Source organism: Pleurodeles waltl, chromosome 4_2, assembly GCF_031143425.1.
Source record: "Pleurodeles waltl isolate 20211129_DDA chromosome 4_2, aPleWal1.hap1.20221129, whole genome shotgun sequence".
Classification (NCBI taxonomy): domain Eukaryota; kingdom Metazoa; phylum Chordata; class Amphibia; order Caudata; family Salamandridae; genus Pleurodeles; species Pleurodeles waltl.
Window position 1 is genome coordinate 138,993,309 of NC_090443.1, and position 24,319 is coordinate 139,017,627.

At 43.6% G+C, this 24,319-nt stretch overlaps 1 protein-coding gene across 2 annotated transcripts in view; it reads left to right on the forward strand.

Moving 5' to 3' along the window:
- Positions 1 to 2,744: 2,744 nt before the first annotated feature.
- Positions 2,745 to 24,319, forward strand: part of SP1 (Sp1 transcription factor) — a 136,591-nt gene continuing 115,016 nt past the window's right edge. Inside the window, exons 1-3 of one of the 2 annotated variants that reach the window (XM_069230964.1) lie at positions 2,745 to 2,911; positions 7,393 to 7,542; positions 9,166 to 10,612. In XM_069230964.1, coding sequence (XP_069087065.1) covers positions 7,408 to 7,542; positions 9,166 to 10,612 — 1,582 coding nt within the window. In that variant the 5' untranslated portion in view covers positions 2,745 to 2,911; positions 7,393 to 7,407. Of the gene's footprint in view, positions 2,912 to 7,369; positions 7,543 to 9,165; positions 10,613 to 24,319 lie in introns of both variants that reach the window. The other variant, XM_069230963.1, reaches the window with a different exon arrangement.

A 24,319-nucleotide genomic window follows, 5' to 3' on the forward strand; every position in this document is an offset into this window, starting at 1 on the left:
ATTAATGTTTATTGGTTCTACTGTAAACATGCGACATTTTGACCAATGACGTGAGAAAACACTTTATAGATTTTCAATTTACCGGACTACACTTAGCAGGAGAGTTAGTAGTTCCAGTCCCAATTCGAGTAGAAACAGTTAATTCAAAGAGCGTTCGAGAGCAGTTCCAGGTACCCTTTTAATGATACTTGCTTAGTTTGAAGCCCTTTCTAAATTGGCTCAGTTAACTCAGAGCTCAACAGTGGCTGACCATGTCCCCTCCACTTTCCCTTGCCAACGCTGACCAGACAGATGTCTAACTGACGAAGAAATCACAGCTTGCTGATCCATTCAGGAGTGGTATACCCAAATACAACTGTCTTTGTGATAGATTTTATTAATTTCTTTTAAGTACCAAACGCAACTTTGTTCAAGTCCTAGTTAGATGTCTTCCAAATTGATTTTTGACTAAATTACTTTTGCATGAAGTCCAAACATGCCATTCGAATTGGATGGTTAATTAGTGTGCTATGTGCTAACAAATGTTATTAACAAAGGATTGATTTTATTCACCTGTTGAGTCTTGATGTATGCCATTTCTGTGCTTCAGATATTGCTGTTATTAATCTGCACAGTAACTCTTGACTGTTTAATGATAAATGTTCTGGTTAAATTGAGAATCTTCCGCCACTTTGGTCAGCCTGTGTTGGTCGTATATGCATATCATTCGATTTGGAGATTAATTTACGTGATATTAGCATTGTTAATCTAGGGAAATAAACTGTCTAAATTTACTAAAAGGTGTGGTTATTTGTGGCCACAAGGGCCCCGGCGTGTAAAGTTTACTGACTCAAAGTTCTAATAACGGATGTGTTAAGTCTAACTATCCTATTGATGATTGGGTCATGAGTAAAAGTTATGTCTATGGTAGAACAGTCTTAGCGGAGTCAAAAGCTCCATCGAACCTAGAACGCATCCCCTTACAAATAAATTACCAAAGACCAAATAAGGCCAGATGCGTTCAGTCAGCAACTCTGGCCCTTACGCCACATCCTCTTCCCTAGGGTTCTCTGAATGGTGTGTGTTGGGGCAGTCTGGGAATAACAGTTTTTTAATATAGTTCTTGGTAATACAGGTTTTGTGATTTCATAACTCTGCAAAGCAGGTGCCATTGTTTATCAATATAATTAATTTGCAGCTAAGCTGCCTCTTTTTGTATACAATCAATGGTTTTAAAATGTAGGCTGGTATTGCCAGTGTAGAGGAATAATTCCTTTAAAAGTTGTAACACACAGAAATATATATAGCTGTTATCTTCCTTTAGCTCCAAACTCTTTTCACCCCCTCATTCTCTGGGTTAAATGCCACAAAGGTGCCTCTCTGTGGCTTGTTTGGTGCTACAAAAAGTTTAGGTAAACACGCTAGAAAGCGATGCATCTCTAGGGTATCTCAGCTGATCTGTAGGAATTAAGTAAAAACTGTTCCAAGATGGTGGCCTTGTGTCCTCTCACCTGCAGAGACAGGTCTGTGAAGTTTGCTGTGGCACCTGGCATACATCCACTACACTCCAAACCAAAACACATAGGTAAAAGACATTGTCATTTACAACGGCACTAGCCATAACTCTCACAAGCAAGCCCCATTGGAAATGTGCGTTTTCACCTCGGTATCCAATCTCACCCTTGACCTAGCTATTAACAATGTTTCAAACAGGTCTACCAAGATGTAAACAATCCCTTAGTTGTACCTGTTATAAGCTCGCTCATACAATTCGTAAAAGACCCTCACACGGTACTTATTGCTGAATGTTCCCTCACAAAACTCAAAAAATCTTTTTGACAAAATAAATAAATAATGACGAATTTATTTACGTCTTGGAATATTTGAGTACAGAATATTGGGTATGTTATCATACCAAACCAACTGGGACTCCAAATCATATCTAGGGTACCTAGAATAAAAAGGATCCGAGATACAATTTAAATATTATATGAAAAACACATTTATCGAGTCTTCTACGTGCAGACAATTACAGTCATCACTGTCGCAGCCAGCACCTTGTCTTACTGACTACAGTCTATCAAACACAGGAAAAAGTGGCAGCCATTTTGGGTGAGAACTGACCGACTTTGAACGGTCATTTCGAGACATGCCCGACTTAAAGAAACCTAAAAAGGTGGTTTTGCGCTCTTTTAATTTGCGATTACCTTAGTCGTGTCCCCAAAACAAAATACATAAGTTGTATGCATTTTCAAGCATGGAGTGGTGGTTCTATTGCGGATTCAGTACAAGGATATAATCGGCTACGCAATACGCCGCGAGCAGGTAAGCGAAATAACTTCAGAGCGCTTCTAACTACCTCCTTACAAACTCTTTGAATTGACAATAATGGCGCCACGACCGCCATTCACTCCCCCAGACCCTCGTGCCCAACCCACCTCACACCTCATCCACACCCCAACCTGCCTTCCATCCTGGTTTGTCCCCTCCCTTTCTCCGCTCCTATAGGTTGCTCATCCGTCTATCACAGAAGCTCATGCTACTATTGGCAAACTGCCCCGCCACGCAAAAGGAAATGATTAAAAATGGGCGGGATGAAATGAAAAAAAACAGTCGCCCCTCTCACCCCACCACATTCCTCCTTCTAAACATCCCCTCCCCCTACAGGGCGGGGCCCTCTCCCTCGTCTATTGGCCAACCCTCCCTCTACCAGTCAAGGAAGGCGGGCTTTGGAGCCTCCCACAGCCGACTGGGAGTGGTCCACCAGCCTGTCACGTTAGCTAGTCCCCACCCCTTCACCGTCGAGTCCCTTTTCCCTGCAGTTAAGTTAGGTTGCCCGCTTGCCTCGTCAGCACGAGATCGGTGGATGTAGGGTACGCGGGATTTTGGTTTGAGTGAGCGCTCGCGTCCCGGTCACCCTAGAATATGAGCGGTAAGAAAACTGTTAGTTGGAGGTGGCTTTGTGGGGAAAAAGTCGGGAACGGCTCGTGCTCTGTGTTAGATGTGAGAGCGCGAGCATGTTGAGGCGGGCTGAGGGGTGGAGGCCGCGGCTTAAGACAGGGCGGCGGGAGGAAGCAGAGGGTAGGCCGTGCCGGCCCCCGGTGTTCCTTCCAGCCCTGCCCACAGGGACTCGGAAGGGGGTTGGGGGAAAGCACCTTCTCGCAGCCCCTCCCTCCGCCCCGCCGCTGATCACCCCTCATCCGCCCCCCGGAGGCGTTGTCTCCCGCCCTTTCTGGGGAGCGGGCGGGTCAGGGGAGGAGAGAGCAGAGCTGCAGCCCCTCAACAACCTCCCACCGCCCAGGCAGAATCTGTCACGGATTTCCTGAAATGGAGCTTTGTAAACATCAAATGACTTGGTGCTGGTGGTAGTGGGACCACATATTGAGAATTACAATACACTTAATGTCTTATAAATTTTAAAATTACATCTGACCATCTGTTAAAGTGCTGATCTGTATCTGCATTACTGCAGTATTTTCTACGCAGGTTAATTTATATTCTTGTGTGTTTCCGTCTGTATCCATTTTGTTACAAGAAATACACTCAAAACGTAGCTAATGTTGTAGCTGCTGTGATAGCGTGTATTGCGCTGCAAGAGCTGCCACTGTTTCCATAAAAATGAAGGCTTAGTCTGACAAACGTTAAATGTTTTCTGAAGGCTGCATTATTGCTGCTATCTATATCACTCAAAAGAGAGCAGCTCCTGCAGGAGCGCTCACAGACCTAAGAGGCAGTTTTATATTTGTAGTACCACTGCCAACACCTAGGAGTCCTCGTATTAAAATGTGCTAATGAAAGCTCCCTGTAGTTGAACTTCCAAGCAGTATACATTAAATTAGATTTTCAAGGCTGCTAAACGAACCACTTGCAGACTTTAAATAACGCCTATGTCTGTTTTATATAGTTGGGAACGTTTTTGCTTCTCCGGTATTATGATAAAATATATAGTTACGTAGTTTACCGTAACTAAGTTATGAGTTATTGAACCGTTTTGCTCCTCTTTATTTTGGTTCCATAGTTTCAGATTTTTCCCCTCTTTTTATTCGCCATTGCAGTGTGTTGTCGCACAGAGCGTAGAAACCACCTCCTTTGGCAAGGAGGTACTCATCGAAGTCCTTCTCTTTAGTTGTAAACAGGGCGAGGTCAATAACTATATTTTTCTTCTCGTGTTTAGGCCTAATCCCCAATAGGCACGTTTCAGGGCTAAGGGCCTCGCTTGCTTGTTTAAAACAAATACATTGCCAGTGCGGTTGTTGGAACTATGAAACAGATAAGACAAGAGGGAGGAGGAAACAACGAGGGGGTGGCAACTTGGGGACTTGTGACAAGTAATGGGAAGCAAGTCCTTATGGCCATATGTACCAGCGATGGAGAGAACATCGGTGTAGCCACCAGTTAAAATTTTATGGACTTGCAGGAAGGAGTTTACAAGTTTTTTAGATAATTGTATTTTATGTTTTTGAGTTTCCAAGTTTTCCCTATAATTTATCTTTGCTGGGTGGGTACGAACAAGTTTGATGATGGTGGGGATGCGATGTCATTTAACATGGCTCGCAGACCTAACGCAATGCTCTTCAAATTTGGTGCCCTGGTGACACATCCCTCACTTCTTTCCGTGCTGCATCTCGCCCTCTTTTAAAGATCCAGACATCCTGTGCATTCTACTTTTTAGAATGAGATCAGGAGCATGTGTTGCCATTCTCAAGCTTCCCTCCTGGCTTTAAATATTTGTCTTTAATGGTTTGCAAACCTTAAACATAGCATTTTGTCTGAGATGAAAGCTATACATTTTTCACTGTGAAAATCGGCCATATATTTTGGCTATCAAATACTTTCGGGGTGTGGGTCACCTAATTTCTGTTACAGGGCTCTTGCCCTGGTGAGCATGTCTGCTACTAGACAGTGTGCAATAAGTTTAGCTAACCACAGCGTGCTGTGGCTATACATTATCTTCTCCTGGTAAGCCTAGCAGTACCAGTGCACGGTACATAGTGTTAAATACTATTTTGTGATTAGTTGAAAGACATTTTCGTACATATGATCCATGGGTGTGTAATTTGATAAAATATCGACTTGTCCATGGGACAGGTTGCCTCATAAATCTACTTGTCCTGTACAAAACAAAATCCACTTGTCCCACTGGTGCCATGTAGTGTGGCAACAAACTATGGCAGCAATCTCAACAGGTAAGTGCTCGGATAATAGTCTCTCTGATTATGCCAGGGCTCGTACCATTTTAGGGTTTGAATACTAGCAATTCCCTTATTTTGCACTTTTCATCACATCTACATATTAGGGCTGGAGATCGGAGTAAGCAATAGTTCCAGGTTGGAATGCCATTTTAAGTCTGTACGCACCTAACTTGCATGCTTTAGGGGTTTTCACCAGCTCTTCTCTAATCTTTTCTCATACTGAGGTTGGAAATTTACTCCTAATGTGGGCAGAAGTAAAACTTCTTCCAGGGTTGGAGAAAAAGTGGTTGGAGGCAAAGTGAACCTGTAAAAGCTAAATAGCTTTTCATATGAGCAAATCTATACATACGTATTTGCTTGTGATAATATGTAGTTCCCAAATATTTTCTAGGAGTACGATATCCTAGCCTACATCTGTAAATTCTTAGGAATTCTTGAAAGTTGAAAACCCGCATGAATGCAAGGACATATACTGTGAGTGCACTTTTGTGATTTTCTTTCAGAATTGGGCACCTAATTAGTTATCCAGGACCTTTTTTGTTTTATTAAAATTCAATATCTTTCTCTATTTTTCAACTGACTTCAGTGTGAGTGACAGCATTCTCCTCTTTACCAAGGAACGTATTGGCATGTAAGGTAATTTTATTCAGTTCCAGGAACTACTGTGGCAATGTGTGCTTTTCGAGACCCAAAAATATGTAACTTTTGCCAGTGTTTAAGATGGTGAGGGGCCCATAACTACCCCATAACAACAATTTGTGTTACAAAATCCATGTCAAAACACATTGACGCATGTCAGACCTATTGGCTTTGCCGGTGCTTGTTTATTTTCCAGTTTCTCATAATCTTGTAACTGGTTACACTGATTTTTTCACTAAAAATTTTGGGGGAAATACTATCATGCATCTACACATTCTAATAAATGACTCTTAAAGCAATGGTACCTAACATTTCACAGTGGTTTAGCATAACATTTTTTTTTTCTAGGTTCATTTTTAATGACCATTTTATTTTGAAAGCAGAGATTATCTCTGGCTGTCAAGCTTATGCAAATATTTGTATCTACCTAGAGATCATTTTTGGAGCATTACACATAGCTTCTAATTGTTAAACTCTGCTAATGTTTCTACACATTCTTATGCTCGTGCCACTGTCAATAGTGCTGTCTGGGCTTAAAACATTTTCTTAGGAGTGGTCACCCTAATAATTAAGGCTTGCATTAATGAACCCTAAATACAAGTTCGAACAGCATTAACATATGGACACAAATACTACCTTAACTGCAGACATTGCCTTTCCTCGATTCATAGTGTGGTACTTTAAACCTGTAGCCAAAAGTGTTGGTTCTGCAGGGGGGTTTGGCCTACTTATCCTAAGGACACAATAAACATGAAAACTTTTTGTCCTTGACCCCAAACAATATGTCATGGACGTAAGGCTATAGGAATTCCCTGCAGATGGAATTTTTTTTCCCTGTCCTCAACCAACCCTTATTCCAGTCATCAGTAGATAATTAATAGCCCTAGTCTCTTTTCCACTTAGTTTAATATCTGTGCCTTTTTTGGGGGGAATGAAACCTGGATCGACTCGTAAAGCCTTGATTTCTCACTAGGTATAGGCCTATGGACGCCAGAGAGAGTCTTCTGTGATGGAGTTAACTCCATTGTTGCCTAAATGCTTCTGTTCATACCCAGTGGCACCAGCACATATTTAACGGCCTAGTTTTCGTAAGTTGTGCTCCTCTTAATTAATTTAGGCTCTTGGTGGACGTGTGTATTTGCATAATCTCTTCAACATGGAATGACGCTTTACTAATAGCCAGTTTGTCCTATTGGTATACAAATAGTGCTGGAAAATGGTACTCACGTGTTAGCACTAAATGGGGTGCTGAATAGTCTTTCTGGTCTTCTAGAAAAATAACCCTGACGACCTTCCTTACCCTCTATCGTCGGAACTAGTTGTATGTAAATTTTGAGGTCTCACCTACTCGGTGCTAGGCAATTTTCACTGAAATGACCGGCCTTTGTGATAGTTAAATACAGCCTTGACTACCGTTTAGCATTCTGTCTCCACGCTCAGGCTCAGCAGGTTATAGTGGTTGTTTCCAGATGTTGCCTAGTGCGTGTCCTTTTTATTTTAGTCTATTTATACATTTTGATTTATTCATTTATTGTTTTCCATATTGCTCCTATTTCTAGATATATATCTCTTTTCTGACCAGGACAATTCGGAAGACATGTCCGTTGTGAAGACTGAGCGCTTCCAGCAAAATCAGAGCCAGCCGAGCCAGCAGCAGAACCAACAGCAGAACAACCAGCAGCAGAATCAGCAACAAAACCAGACTCAACAGCAAAGCCAGCCCAGAGGACAGGTAAGTAGCATGCTGTTGTGATTGTATGGGGGTTTCAAGCCACGTTTTAGCATCCTACACATTCTCAAGATTTGGAATGTTGGTGCAGAGCCTGTTTGCCACTAAAATTGACCGTGACGTAATCTGAGCCAATTCAAAAACCTGTATGGTGTCCCTTTGGCGCTGATTTGCTCATATACATTTCTTCTTGCTAGATTTATGACAAGATCAGTGTGATGATGTTACTTTAGAAGACTATTTTTTAAGTTCGAAAATATTCTGCGTTGTTTAGGGTATCCCACTGATGCAAAGTGGCTTGCAATGTTCTCCTAAATAAGAGTCAAATCCAATCAAATATGACCACGTATTTTTCTGCCTCACACTTTGAAGCTAATAGTTCAGCCTAATGACAGTGGCTAAATGAGAGGTCGCCCCTGATTTTACCAAGACAGATACGTATTCGTTTCATTAGGATCACCCTAGCATTATTTGCCAATACATTACTCATTGGTGTCATGTTTTCCTGTAAGTAGCATGCCTTCCGATGCCACTCATGTTTTGGAATGGCTGCCTACGTGCACTTAGATGCAACATACCATTTATTTGTGTGCCTACGCTGGCAGTCGGAACATCTAAAGAGGTGAGTGAGCCAACGAATTGCAAGGTAGAGTGGAGCCAAGTGGACCGTCAGGCTGAGCTCTAAGCCCGTGCACCATCTGAGCCCTGAAAATGTGTGGGATGTAAACTGTGCAACAAATGCCATATAATAATTTGGTAGACTGTTCAAAATTGAAAAAGAAAAATGTATTCCGAAAGTTTTTAAACACAAATTAAAAAATATTCTGCCCTCCCTCCCCTGAAGAGAACAATGCTATTAGTGTATTAAGAGGCAAATCGGTTGTTACGTGCATCGTGTATGTGACATAGATTCTTACAAGGAACAGAATTCTAGTCTATTTCAAGCAGGCACAAGGGGTACTTAAATAGCACACACCCTGAACTGAAATATTTCAGAGTGCATAAATGCAAAAAAGAAAAATTAAGTGCAGCGAGGATCCCACGGATTGGTCAGACTGGAAAGTCAGGAAAAATACTAGGTTTTCTCATTTCACATTGTGACCTTCAGCAACTGGATAGGTATCTCATGCCCTCTCCTGATTTACATCGAAGGTTAATATGTTTTCTTTAACTCCTGGTGCTTAAGGTTATAGTGTGGGTGGCAGCCAGAAACCACATGAAAGCTCTGCTTGTTTTGGGCTCAGGACCTGGATCTGACTTTATCTTTCAGTGGCTTCTGCACCTTAAGTTTCATCTTGCACCACCTGCACTCAGTGGGGAAAGTGGATACTGCCAGAGAGGTGATGGGCTTTGCTGCTTGTAACAAAATGGGGAAGAGTAAGTCAGGAGACCAGATTGTATTTGGAGGTCTCACCTGCAACAGTCTTGTATGTACTGGCTGCAGTAAATTGCAGATGCTGGTCCTGCCACAGTGGGATGGATCACATCGACCCCTGCAGTTATGTGGTGTGCTGGTCTGATTCATCTCTTCAATAATTTCTTTGTCATTTCACGGTTTGTAGATTGTCCGGTATTTTAGGTTATCTTTGTCATTGCTCTAATCTCTCCACTTTCCCGTTTGTTTAGGACTCCCAGCCGTCGCCTTTGGCGCTGCTGGCCGCAACGTGCAGCAGGATTGAGTCTCCAAACGGAACCACTGGACAGGGGCAACAGGGCTCTCAAGAGCTCGAACTGTCTAATGCACAGATCACCCAGACATCCAATGGCAGCTGGCAGATCATTTCCACGTCCGGTGGGGCAACCACTTCTAAAGATGGCTCTGGAGACTCTTCCTCAAAGAACCGTGCTATGGCACCAGGGCAGTTTGTGGTTACGGCTGCACCCAATCTGCAGAACCAGCAAATGCTGGCTAGTCTCCCAGGAATGATGTCAAACATTCAATACCAAGTGATCCCACAGTTCCAGACTGTTGACGGGCAGCAGCTACAGTTTACCACAGGCCCAGCACAGCTAAACGTGCAGCAGGATGCATCCGGTCAGTTTCAAATCGTCCCTGGAAATAACCAGCAGATCATAACAACTAATCGAGCTGGAGCTGGTAACCTTATCGCTGCCATGCCAAATATACTTCAGCAAGGTGTTCCTATTCAAGGGGTTAACCTCGCCAACAATGTTCTCTCAGGCCAGGCCCAATATTTAGCTAATCTCCCCCTATCGTTAAATGGGAACATCACGCTACTGCCTGTGAACAGTATGGGGGCAGCAACCTTGGCTCCCAGTTCAAACGCAGTGACCATAAACAGCAGCAGCTCTCAGGACAGCAGCTCCCAGCCTGCAACGTCTGGGTCTGCCATAAGCTCCTCCCAGCTAACCTCACAGGCCAACTCTGGCATGTACTTCACCAATGCCAATAGTTTTGCCAGTACCACCAGCAGCAGTATGAATTTTACAACTAGCAGCGCCACCACCGGCTCAAACTCCCAGGTCCAGACCCCTCAGAGGTCTGGTAGTCTCCAAAATTTAGTCAGCGACGCCATACAGATACAACAGGCCAGTCTGGCGCTCCAGCAGAGTTTGCAGAAAGACGCAGAGCAGCAGCAGCAGCAGCAACAGATTCTCATCCAGCCTCAACTCCTTCAAGGGGGAAACGCCATACAGACCCTCCAAGCCGCCCAGCTGTCCGGTCAGACATTCACAACCCAGGCAATCTCACAGGATGCCCTTCAGAACTTTCCATTTCAGGCACTCTCAAATTCCGGCCCCATCATCATCCGAACACCCACAGTGGGCCCCAACGGACAGGTGACCTGGCAGACAATTCAGCTGCAGAACCTCCAGGTCCAAAATCCACAGACCCAGACCATCACTCTTACCCCAATGCAGGGCATGTCTCTGGGCCAGGCCGGGAGCACCCAAACCCTCTCAACCATGCCTGCTGGCACAGTCACTCTGAATCCTGCACAGTTGTCCTCCATCCCCGGCCTGCAGGCCATCAGCCTTGGCTCTCTGGGAACTTCTGGGATCCAGGTCCACCAACTGCAGGGGATGCCGCTCACCATTTCAAATGCCACAGGTAAGAATGTGAACCTTGTGAAGCTAGATAGGCATGGCTTCTGGTTTAATATTTTGCTGGCATTCTGATACATGTACTCTCTTAATTTTCTATACATCAATTTAGTCATTACAAATCCTGAAGGCATTGCTTTTCCTTTAAGCACATTAGAATCCTATAGGTGTTAATATGTATTTGAGACATTTCAAATTACAAGTGCTTCAAAAAGTGATCTCCCAGTGAAAGTATGTTAGGGTGTGCTCTTCCAATCCAGTCAGACACAGCCGTATTGAATTCACTAATATGTTGTCAGTATTTGTACACATAAAGGTCTGCACATCCACCATCGTGATTGTCACCTGATAGTACACAATTTTGCCCTCCTTTTCAACTTCGAAGAAGCTCTTCTGATTAAGGAAGTTAGGTAAATGGCCTGATTAATGAAGTTAGGTGGAGGGCCTGTTCAGCTGAAGGGTTCGTCTTGTACAGGTAGTTGGTATTTGCTGGTAGATTACTAGTTGCTTCAAAGGCCTCTGTAGAACTACATGCTGGAACGTCTCAGACTTGATAACGGTGACAGCACAGTCTTGAATAGGCTATTGAACTTGATAGCTTCCATTCCCCAGCCTCTTACAAAAGACTGTTATTTATACTCGGAAAACTTTTTTGGGGTCTTCAGTGGCGATATACATCCTCTGTGATGCTTATAACATAAGTCACATTTCCATGTTATCAGTCTCTTATCTTGGGGTATTTGGCACCTACAGAGAAGCAAAGGCATAGAGCTTGATTGCGCGCTCCAATGATGGGAAAGCCTTTTCCAACTGTATGTGTTAAGTATTGCTCCCTAGCATTGAACTTGCGTGTGACCCTAAAATTGATTTCCTTGTTCAACATGAGATTCAAACTCTGAAACAGACTGATATAGGTGATCGTTGAAGGTTCTTCCTTGGATGAAGCCTTGATAAGCCATTCAGCCACTTGTAGGTTTACTAGGTGGCCATGTCACCGGAGAAAGGCAGAACTGTTGATCAGCATGTGATGAAAATCTGGGGTGCTCACATGAGGCCGCCCACTGCTGCATCAGTAATTGCCACCAACGTAATTTCTCCTTCTATGAGGATTGCCTTAGGAGCCCCCCCCCCCCCCCCCCCCCCATTTTTTTATTTTTTTGCTTGCTTATCCTCAGGAACAAGGTTAAGCAATTGTGCAAATTTGTACTACACCTGGTGATCACAATGCCCTAAAGTTGCCTTAGCTTTGGCCTTTTTAATGTATATATGCCACTGTTTCTGCAGCCCAAATTATCACTGTGCCTATCTCTGCCCAGAGGGCAAAAGGCTGGGGTTATAGGCGTTTTTAGAACTTCGTTTAGCAGCTGCTTGATCAGAGTCTGACCGATAATACATTCTGTAGATGAATCTGGAGCTACATAATTTTTCTCTATAATTGGTATCAACACTAGATAAGCAGCAGGTGTCAATTGTGTTAGTCCTTCAGACCAAATGTTCAGAATAGGTATATATTTTACATATTTTATTGGCTGCTATTTAAAATTAAGAAGGAAACGTTGGTCAATCAATGACCCTGCAAAGATCTTCACCAATTATGTCCTCGGAAGGAGGTGGGACACGAGGTCAACTGATTGGTCTGGGAGATGTTTCCATTTGAGGTGCGGGTGGGATGGAGGGGAAGGTAGGCAAGGAGTTGTAGGTGTTAAAGGAGCAGATCGTGAAGACAGTGGAGCGAGTACAACCGAAATTGAGAGCTGATATGGCTGAACTGCAGGATGTTGTGGTAGCAATAGTTGAAAAGTGTCAATTTGTTGTAATGTAGACAGAAAGGATACAGGTACCTGTACAACCTCCAGCTCACCACTATATTGAGATGGTATATAGGAGCACGCATCATGAGGTACAAATACTTGTTAACTATATTTGTGACAAAACTCCTCTTCATCAATTCCATCCTCACAATCCAGGACACAGCATACATCCAACTGTATTGGAATGTAGGTAGTGTCCGATGCAAGGGCACTTACATTTTCTTCCAGCTTCAATTCCAGAATTCTGGGAGGTGGAGTTGCTGACACCTTTAATGGTGAAAAAAACATAGGAGCAGCAAAAACGGAGTTGGAGAACTGCCACTACCACCTCAGTGGCTGAAGTTCAGGTTGTTTCAAATGCAGTGGATGTGCTACCAAGCAGGCACTACTGAGGCCTTTGTTATTTTTACAGTTTACTGCTATTTAAAACTACCTAGGATTTCAAGCCTGACAATTAGTAATGATTCAAACATGAATATATGAAAGATCTAAAATTGGGGAACTAGATATGCATTATCATTCAACTTATCAGGTGGAGGAATGATTCAGGTGAAATTGCTCGATATGCTTTACATTCAACCAATAAGGCTATGTGTCTATTTCAATAGAAGCTCTACCAGCAGCAAGTATGCTACCTGCTCAGGCTCCAGATTGGTCTACCACACCAACTGCAAATAGACTCCGGATAGAGGAACATTCAGAGACTGACATTACACAGTCCATATGCACCCACGGGGAAAGACAATACCACAAATATGATCAAAGGATTTGAAAACAGAATTCTGGTTTAAAGTGAGTGGTCTTCAGTGTACATTGCCTCGACACCTGGCTTGACCTCTCTTGGGAAGACATTTTAACAGTACATTCCTCTACTACCACCACCTGGTTCCATCAATGAGGTGGTTTGGAGTTCTTCCTCTGGATATGATCAGGTGTGGGTAATTTTCCAGGTAGTTTCTTTGGCAGAATTATCTTTAGTAGAACTAGACACAGAAGCATTTTTGGTATGGAGTGTTGTAGACGTTGCTAGGACCTCCTCGTCTAGTCCTTGAGAAAGAAATCAGTGGGGGGACCTGCTTTTTGCATGGTTGAGATATGATGTAGTGGTCAAGTCTTCGTACGTTTTAAGTGCTGAATGCTAACCAGGACTTAAACTTCTGAGCCATACATCCTATTTTCCTTAACACTACCAGAATTTAAATAGCTCTCTTCATTTGTGAACACTTTGTACCACATTGTACTTAAGGATTTAGCAGTAGCTAGGAGGCTTGGTGGGATTTGGTCCTACCATGCAAAAGTGCACCAACTTTGGTTTAGTATTTAGGATTTGGATTGTTGGCACCATCTCTTTGTTCAGGGTGGAGTTTGCATGTCACAAGAGATCCGTTTTGTAACTGTTTTAGCTTATCGGCAAAATAAATCTGGGTAGCATCAACATTGATGTCCATGGCTGTAAACCTTGGGTTGCTCTGCGAATAGGTAAGCAGGGTTAAGATTGTAATTCATCAAGAAAAGAGGGGGATTCGGAGGATTAATGGTCCAGTGTATACCCTCCAATGGAAGTTACTATATAATGCAATACACTGTTCCAAAATGAAAGAGAGAAGGGGTGAACACTAGTGAGTCCTAATTGTTAGGAGCAAGAGTCCTCACACATCCGGTTGGGTGTCCAGCTTCATCATCGGACGAGCTTCTCATCAGACCGGCGCTGCAATGTCTGACGGGCACATCCCATAGGGGGGCTCTTTGCCAGAGATCTTTTCTCAATGATGCCACAATACCCCGCAAGCGAGTAAGGAGAAAAAAGAGGAGAGTTCAAAGAAACAGAGTAAAATTGTCTCAAGACCCTCACTAAGTACTATGTTTATTTATCTGTGTGGGGTGATAGCCAAGGTTAAAAATGTAACTGGAGAGTGAGATAGAGATGATGCTCGACCACTCTCTAAAACTATATTCAACAAAGGAGGAGGTCAGGAACTACCAGACCTACCTCAAACTAGGGTCGACATGTTTCGTGTCCCCATGGTCCACAAGGATCCAATGACGCTTCTTCAGGACCTAATGTATTCTAAACTTCTCCAACTATAAACTAAATAAATAGGCTCTTGCACTCTATAACTGACAGTCAAAAAGTATCATCAGTCACTTACGCGAGTCCAACCTGACCCGGGCTTTCTGTTCCTATTCGTCACCCTGAAGATGTATAAAAGATTTCAATATATGGGTTATGTACCAAATACCCTTGTTTCAACAGGAAAACAATACACATATGACAAACTGTGTAACACAAGGTGTTGGTGATGGCACACCCATGCCAAATAAATAAACAAAGATAGGCTTACCCTCCCAAATTGAGACAGGGCTTCATGGGATCACGCACGTTAGCTAGGCTTCCAAACACACTACTCATCAGATAGAAAAAACAGCAAGGGGACAAACACCTAAGTTATGATATCGAAACTCAAATCATCAAATGGACAAGAATCTTAAACATATTCAATGGTAATGGGAAACAAATGAATAATAATATGAAAAAGGTGTTATTTCCATCTATTCAAAGTGACTCTAATAATCAACCCATATCATTTTGCTGCAACTCGTCGTTGTCAAACATAATGGGGAACTCATGGCGGCCATCTTGGAGTAGTACTACTGTACTGAGCAAATAATAGTGGAAAGTGACAAGTAAATGAGCCCTAAATGTTCCATAAAAATGTGAAATAGAAGTGGAACATGGGAATAAGTCAAGTCTGGTCATGTACCAACGTTATTCACATAGTTATTATCATAACTATGAAGAAGTTGGTAATCATTCATGGAGTCAGGAGGGGGTATGTGGTCAGGCAGTACCCCCTCCTGACTCAATTTTCTCTCTACCATAACCGCTTCTGGTATCTAGCTCGGCGCTCACTCGCGTTGCTGAGCAATGCGCGTGTCAGCCATCTAGGTCGATTTCCGCGCGCTGGACTATTTCTACTCCGTGGCTCGCGTCTCCCCTGCACCTACGGGAGCGCGACCAGGGGTAGGTTACTGCACCTGCCTCCAGGATCTCACAAGTAAGTGTTCCGGGCGGGAGCTTATTGTTCTTTTACCACTTGGGAAATAACATGCCGGCCTCCCAAGTTTAGGAGGTTGGATCGCGGCACCCCGAACGTGCGCGCGCGATCGCTAGCCTTAGAGACGTGTAAGGTTTGAATCTCGAGCCTATGCCACGCGTGCTGGACTTACAGAGGTCATTTTAGTGTACAAGAATCGCCTCAAGCTGTGTTTGAGAATTAATCTGTATATTGAACACTTCATGTCCTTTGCTTATTTAAATTTCGGCTGAGCTTGATTGTAGTCACTTCCAACTGCTAAACAATTAGTGACAGCATCTCTTAACCTCCATGAGTTCCCCACTATGTTTGACAACGACGAGTTGCAGCAAAATGATGTGGGTTGATTATTAGAGTCACTTTGAATAGATGGAAATAACACCTTTTTCATATTATTATTTCATTTGTTTCCCATTACCATTGAATATGTTTAACATTCTTGTCGATTTGATGATTTGAGTTTCGATATCATAACTTAGGTGTTTGTCCCCTTGCTGTTTTTTCTATCTGATGAGTAGTGTGTTTGGAAGCCTGGCTAACGTGCGTGATCCCATGAAGCCCTGTCTCAATTTGGGAAGGTAAGCCTATCTTTGTTTATTTATTTGGCATGGGTGTGCCATCACCAACACCATCACCTTGTGTTACACAGTTTGTCATGTGTATTGTTTTCCTGTTGAAACAAGGGTATTTGGTACATAACCCATATATTGATATCTTTTATACATCTTCAGGGTGACGAATAGGAACAGAAAGCCCGGGTCAGGTTGGACTCGCGTAAGTGACTGATGATACTTTTTGACTGTCAGTTATAGAGTGCAAGAGCCTATTTATTTAGTTTATAGTTAGAGAAGTTTAGAATACATTAGGTCCTGAAGAAGCGTCATTGGATCCTTGTGGACCACGGAGACGTGAAACATGTCGACCCTAGTTTGAGGTAGGTCTGGTAGTTCCTGACCTCCTCCTTTGTTGAATATAGTGTTAGAGAGTTGTCGAGCATCATCTCTATCTCACTCTCCAGTTACATTTTTAATCTTGGCCATCACCCCACACAGATAAATAAATATAGTACTTAGTGAGGGTCTTGAGCCAATTTTACTCTGTTTCTTTGAACTCTCCTCTTTTTTCTCCTTACACACTTGCGGGGTATTGTGGCACCATTGAGAAAAGATCTCCGGCAAAGAGCCCCCCCCTATGGGAGGCGCCCGTCAGACATTGCAGCGCCTGTCTGACGAGGAGCTGGTCCGATGATGAAGCATGACACCCAACTGGGTGTGTGAGGACTCTTGCTCCTAACAATTAGGACTCCCTAGTGTTCACCCTTTCTCTCTTTCATTTTGGAACAGTGTATTGCATTATAAAGTAAGATTGTAATTCACCAAGTTTACTCATTGTTTTGATTCTTCAAAATGAATTCAATCTTGTCTGCTGATGACTTTCTGAACAGTAAACTCATCTTCAGCTTTATCAAAAGTTGTGGTCGGATCTCGAAGACTAGATTAGCATGTTGAAGTAGCTTTTTTAGGCACACCCACCTCAGAGTCCCATTGTAGTACACTGTGAGCCATATTTTCTTCAAACGCCAGATTGTAAAAGGTGCATGATGTAATTGTCTAGAGGTTTGTGAGGTAAATCCAGCTTTCATAGTTCAGGATGAATCCGTTTCATTTTCAATTTATGTGACAAGAAAAGTCCAGTTCGGAATTTACAACGTTAATGTCTCGGTAACTCAAGCAAACACAAGACCCATTGCATTACAAATGCTTGTTTGACAAGGTGTCTTATGGTACCAGCTTACCACTTTGCCCTTTGAAATTATAACATTTGTTGTGACCCGGGTTTGGAAGTATGCAGGAAAACTTTAAAATACATGAATGGACGGAAAGATGTGAGCTGCACTTGTAGTTTTCTACGTAATATGTTATAAGTATGGAAAAGTTACTTTGTCCCACTTTTTTTTTTTTTTTTTTTTTAAATCAAATTTATGTAAGGTTCTTAAAGTCTTAACACAAACTCTCTGTTAACACTAGGCTTCCCTCTGACAATAAGCTTTAATGCCTTATTTAAGTAGCAGTGTAATTCCTGAATGATCTGCGATAGATTAGGCGAATAGCATCTCAGCTACACGTTACACTCGAGTGTGGCAGTTCATCTACATAGCATGCCACAACTTCAAGGTAGGCCTTTGAGTCTCTCACATGCCTCCTATATATGTGGAGGCATGAACCTCCTGAGAGGCTAATGTAGCGGGAGCATTGTCAGTCATGTATTAGCCTATTGTTTTTGTGTAAGAGGTGAAATGAAATGCTGACTCATTTGAGAGACCAGCAGCGCAAATGTCCAGTTAGTCATGTCAGTACCTCTGGTCCATGTCAGACCTGTGAGATTAGGGTGAAATGAGTCTAGTTAGATCAGTCTCTCAGTGCTGAGGGAGGGTGGACTTGCCTCTAATATTCACCGGTGTGTGTTCATGCCTAGATTGTATATGTGTGCTACATGTAGTCATAGAATTCCAAGAGAACAGTCGGTGATTTGTTGAGTCAGTGTCACCAGGCAGCCGCATACTGGTTACAGATCTGTCCCAGCCCTCATTAGTGCATCATGGTGTACTAGGAATGCTGACGTGCTGCTGCAAACCATAAATAATTCTTATTGTATGATTGACCATAATGATTGGGCAATAAGAACTTATATTCAAGGATTGGGATTTTCACCTTGATGCTCTTGCAAATCAGTACATTCATGGAAAATCAATATGCTTGTGGGGTGAAAAAGATGAGCGCCGATTTACACAATGTGACCCCTATGAAACGATTCTTCTGCAAAACCCGTCTGTTTTTGTGATGGAATCTTAGTCAACCGAAGAATTCATGAAACTATGATGGAATTTAAATCTTTTTACCTTGGAATGATCAATAAAACATCCACAGAAGACTTTCAGGCGCAAGATTCTGCTTTCTTCAGGAAAATAACTGATCAAGCAATAATATTGATTGAATGAGTTTCGATTTACTATCTACCTTACATCTAATTTTCTCCAGTACTAGAGTTCTTTAAAATAATGTTCTTATCGCTTCAGAGTTTAAATACAGCCAGTGCTGTTAGCCCTTGGTACTAGTGTCTGTTGTGGAGGAGTGTGGCCTGCTGATTGCTCTGTGTGGATATGTGGCAAACAGCTTCCAGGTCCAGATTCCTGGTTTCGGGAACCGATCAACTTCCCTGAGGGTGCCCCCCTACTTGTCTCATCTTTTTTCACCTTTGCTGGCAGTAGTCACCCATGAATTACATTTAGTACAAAATTCTGCTTGGAAGCTTCCTGGACCCTAAAAGAAAAGTTTTGTGTTGGATTGATTTATGCGTTTTTGTTATCCGCTAACTCTTTAATGATAAATATTCAGGGTTCAGCTAGACTTCACCTACTGTAGACTTTATCTACTGGACAACAAGTTTCTGTGGAGAAAGCATCACTCATAAAGTATATCTTGCCTGTAATTTCTTTTTTTTTTTTTTTTTTTTTTTTTTAATTCTGCTTTGTAACCTATCTGTTTCTATTTTATATTTGTGTTTCCTGTGTGGTATGGTAAATGTATCTTGCACCACTGTAGGTGTTTTTAGTGCCTTCTTGAGCTACACATTTTGTGCACAAGCAGTATTTCCAGTTTTACAGGTTTGGTTTTCTCTGCAAGAACACACAACTATTTCCTTCTCCTTTCTCTGAAGACCAGCCTGTAACGTAAGCATCTATTAACAAGGTGTTCCCACTGTTCTAAATATTAGACATGTCACTCGGTCGTTTTCGAAGAACATGGTAGCTTAATATTTATTTTCCTCTCTTTGAGACATCTAGATCAGTTGGTAGTAAGTTCCATGCACAGTTTTTTCAGTTCAGAAGACGGCTAATAGTCTTTGTTAATCATAAAAGTTAATATGTTATCCTGACTCGCTCTTGTGTGGTTTTGAAGCATATATTTATTTTGAAGCCCAACTTTAAACCCAATCTCCCAACAACTCCGCTTTCATTGTGCACCGAGTATACAGTAATTCATTTGATAAAATATAGTGGAAATGGGAATCGGGGAAACCTATGCATTTCAGAAATGGGCACAAGATTTCAAGTTTAGGAGCATTTGGTTATTTTCCCATCTCTGAATTTGAAGGTACCCATACTAGCATGTGAATTGGAGGGTGTAAGGAAATGCCTCCTTGGCATGGTTGCCCCCTGACTTTTTGCCTTTGCTGATGCTATGTTTACAATTGAAAGTGTGCTGAGGCCTGCTAACCAGGCCCCAGCACCAGTGTTCTTTCCCTAACCTGTACTTTTGTATCCACAATTGGCAGACCCTGGCATCCAGATAAGTCCCTTGTAACTGGTACTTCTAGTACCAAGGGCCCTGATGCCAAGGAAGGTCTCTAAGGGCTGCAGCATGTCTTATGCCACCCTGGAGACCTCTCACTCAGCACAGACACACTGCTTGCCAGCTTGTGTGTGCTAGTGAGGACAAAACGAGTAAGTCGACATGGCACTCCCCTCAGGGTGCCATGCCAGCCTCTCACTGCCTATGCAGTATAGGTAAGACACCCCTCTAGCAGGCCTTACAGCCCTAAGGCAGGGTGCACTATACCATAGGTGAGGGTACCAGTGCATGAGCATGGTACCCCTACAGTGTCTAAACAAAACCTTAGACATTGTAAGTGCAGGGTAGCCATAAGAGTATATGGTCTGGGAGTCTGTCAAACACGAACTCCACAGCACCATAATGGCTACACTGAAAACTGGGAAGTTTGGTATCAAACTTCTCAGCACAATAAATGCACACTGATGCCAGTGTACATTTTATTGTAAAATACACCACAGAGGGCACCTTAGAGGTGCCCCCTGAAACTTAACCGACTATCTGTGTAGGCTGACTAGTTTTAGCAGCCTGCCACAAACCGAGACATGTTGCTGGCCCCATGGGGAGAGTGCCTTTGTCACTCTGAGGCCAGTAACAAAGCCTGCACTGGGTGGAGATGCTAACACCTCCCCCAGGCAGGAATTGTCACACCTGGCGGTGAGCCTCAAAGGCTCACCTCCTTTGTGCCAACCCAGCAGGACACTCCAGCTAGTGGAGTTGCCCGCCCCCTCCGGCCAGGCCCCACTTTTGGCGGCAAGGCCGGAGAAAATAATGAGAAAAACAAGGAGGAGTCACTGGCCAGTCAGGACAGCCCCTAAGGTGTCCTGAGCTGAAGTGACTCTAACTTTTAGAAATCCTCCATCTTGCAGATGGAGGATTCCCCCAATAGGGTTAGGATTGTGACCCCCTCCCCTTGGGAGGAGGCACAAAGAGGGTGTACCCCCCTCAGGGCTAGTAGCCATTGGCTACTAACCCCCCAGACCTAAACACGCCCTTAAATTTAGTATTTAAGGGCTACCCTGAACCCTAGAAAATTAGATTCCTGCAACTACAAGAAGAAGGACTGCCCAGCTGAAAACCCCTGCAGCGGAAGACCAGAAGACGACAACTGCCTTGGCTCCAGAAACTCACCGGCCTGTCTCCTGCCTTCCAAAGATCCTGCTTCAGCGACGCCTTCCAAAGGGACCAGCGACCTCGACATCCTCTGAGGACTGCCCCTGCTTCGAAAAGACAAGAAACTCCCGAGGACAGCGGACCTGCTCCAAGAAAAGTTGCAACTTTGTTTCCAGCAACTTTAAAGAACCCTGCAAGCTCCCCGCAAGAAGCGTGAGACTTGCAACACTGCACCCGGCGACCCCGACTCGGCTGGTGGCGATCCAACACCTCAGGAGGGACCCCAGGACTACTCTGATACTGTGAGTACCAAAACCTGTCCCCCCTGAGCCCCCACAGCGCCGCCTGCAGAGGGAATCCCGAGGCTTCCCCTGACCGCGACTCTCTGAAACCTAAGTCCCGACGCCTGGAAAAGACCCTGCACCCGCAGCCCCCAGGACCTGAAGGACCGGACTTTCACTGCAGAAGTGACCCCCAGGAGTCCCTCTCCCTTGCCCAAGTGGAGGTTTCCCCGAGGAAGCCCCCCCTTGCCTGCCTGCAGCGCTGAAGAGATCCCTTGATCTCTCATTGACTTCCATTGCGAACCCGACGCTTGTTCTAACACTGCACCCGGCCGCCCCTGCGCCGCTGAGGGTGAAATTTCTGTGTGGGCTGGTGTCCCCCCCGGTGCCCTACAAAACCCCCCTGGTCTGCCCTCCGAAGACGCGGGTACTTACCTGCTGGCAGACTGGAACCGGGGCACCCCCTTCTCTCCATTGAAGCCTATGCGTTTTGGGCACCACTTTGAACTCTGCACCTGACCGGCCCTGAGCTACTGGTGTGGTGACTTTGGGGTTGCTCTGAACCCCCAACGGTGGGCTACCTTGGACCAAGAACTGAACCCTGTAAGTGACTTACTTACCTGGTAAAACTAACAAAAACTTACCTCCCCCAGGAACTGTGAAAATTGCACTAAGTGTCCACTTTTAAAACAGCTATTTGTCAATAACTTGAAAAGTATACATGCAATTTTGATGATTTGAAGTTCCTAAAGTACTTACCTGCAATACCTTTCGAATGAGATATTACATGTAGAATTTGAACCTGTGGTTCTTAAAATAAACTAAGAAAAGATATTTTTCTATACAAAAACCTATTGGCTGGATTTGTCTCTGAGTGTGTGTACCTCATTTATTGTCTATGTGTATGTACAACAAATGCTTAACACTACTCCTTGGATAAGCCTACTGCTCGACCACACTACCACAAAATAGAGCATTAGTATTATCTATTTTTACCACTATTTTACCTCTAAGGGGAACCCTTGTACTCTGTGCATGCTATTCCTTACTTTGAAATAGCACATACAGAGCCAACTTCCTACAGAGGGTATTTTCCAAAATGACTTCTTTCTTGCAGACAGTCTTACATTTGTAAGGCACAAATGCAGAGAAAGACAGTTGGTAAAAACACTTGTTCTACTATTCTGCATTCCCTTATTTCACCTGATTAAAAAAAAAAAATAGTACCTCAGTTTTGTGGGTAGGCCTAGTGCCCATGACAGGAAACAGCCCAAAATGCAAAATGGACACAGCACATTGCAAAAAAAGGGTCTGTTTCTAGCTATGAATTTTGGGCTCTAGCTCAGCCAGCAGCGGGGGCAACCTAGCAAACCTGTACCTTTTTTAACTAGATGCCTTGGGTGGGGGGGAAGGGGGGTCTGGGATGGGGTGACTGGTGTGGCTCTCACCAGGTTCTGTCACCCAGAATCCCTTGCAATCTCATGTTTTGTCTTCAAAAACACATTTCCAAGTTGCGCATTGGGCTGTTTCTGTCGCAGGCACTAGGCTGAACCACACAAGTGAGGTATTGGTTTTATTGTGAGGCCAAGGGGAATGCTGATGGTGGGAAATTTGTGGTTTATTTCTGTTTGTGGAAGAATATGTAAAAAGAAATGCAATGAAAATGTGTGATTTTAGTCCCATTTTAATGTTTTCAGGGCATGGGGGGGGGTGGGGTTAGAAAACCTGTTGGGATCCACAAGAGGCACACCACCCTAAACTGCCCTGGTGCCTAGTTTTCAAATGTATCTAGAGTTGGTAGATTCTCCCTGGACAAAAAGCGAGCATGCTACCAAGTCTTACTTCTGTGAGGTCCCAGGCACTTAAATTGTGAAAAAAACACCTTTAGGTTTTGTTAAAAAGTCCTCCCCCACCAAACTAGTTGGTGGCATGCTTCATTATTGGGGTCCCACTCGAGACACCTAGCGTGTCGGGGGTGTGCTTTGACACCTGATTACAGCTGAGTGGTTTTTTTCAGGAGCTGAATTCTCAACTAAAAGGAGAAGAGCAATAAAATTCTTGTGGTTATTCACCAGTATGGTGTGGTAACCTTTTGACAAAGGTTAAAACAGTGATTTTTCAAAATTTGAGTGTTTGGGACATCACAGAAGTAAGAAATTTAGTAGCGTGGTCACTTTTGTGGGTGATAGTAATTGGGGAAGGTGAACAAGCACTCCTCTCAATCTCTTTATTGGCACATGCACATACTGTTTGGATTTGGCACGAGGTCGAATGATGGTTTAATATATAAACTTTTATTAACAAGACACTTCACAAAATTGAAATGCTTTGTTGATATTTGAAAGGTCAAAAAATTGAACCAGTGACTCGCAGCTCTTGAGCTACATAGCCACATCAAGACACCAACCTCTTTGCAGTTCCTTCACACCTTTCATACGTGACACACACAAGACCATTCACGCCACCAGTCACCGGCCCAGCTCATTACAACACCCACATGCCTGACACAGCAATCACTGACTGAGTGTGTGGACTGGTGTTTGGCTGTGTGTGTGTGTCACTGGTGGCACACCATCAACCAAGCGCCAGTCCACGCACACCGCCAGCCAAGCGCAAGTACACTCCCATTGCATCACTTTTCTTTTTTGTTTAAAAAAAAAAAAAAAAACAGCATTGTAAGTAAACACAAAACTACAAACACAACAGCTCTAGCTAAATCCCTCACACTAATGCCAATAGTGAAGCTTGACAAAAAATATAAAACCATACAGACCAGGCAACGCTCATGGGTGCTCTCAAACTCCTGTGTGTGGTACGATCTTTAAAAAAAAAAAAAAAATGCAGGTACACCCCCCCCCCCCCCCCCCCCCCCCCCCCCCCCAGGTTTAGAAGGCCTCTCAGCAGTGCATACAACTCTCCTTCCACATGCGTCTTCCCATACAGACACTACTTCTCTTACAAGGATTACTTTTTCTTTTTTGGCGGGGGGGAGACATGGGAGGAATGTAATCAGCAAAGTGGCG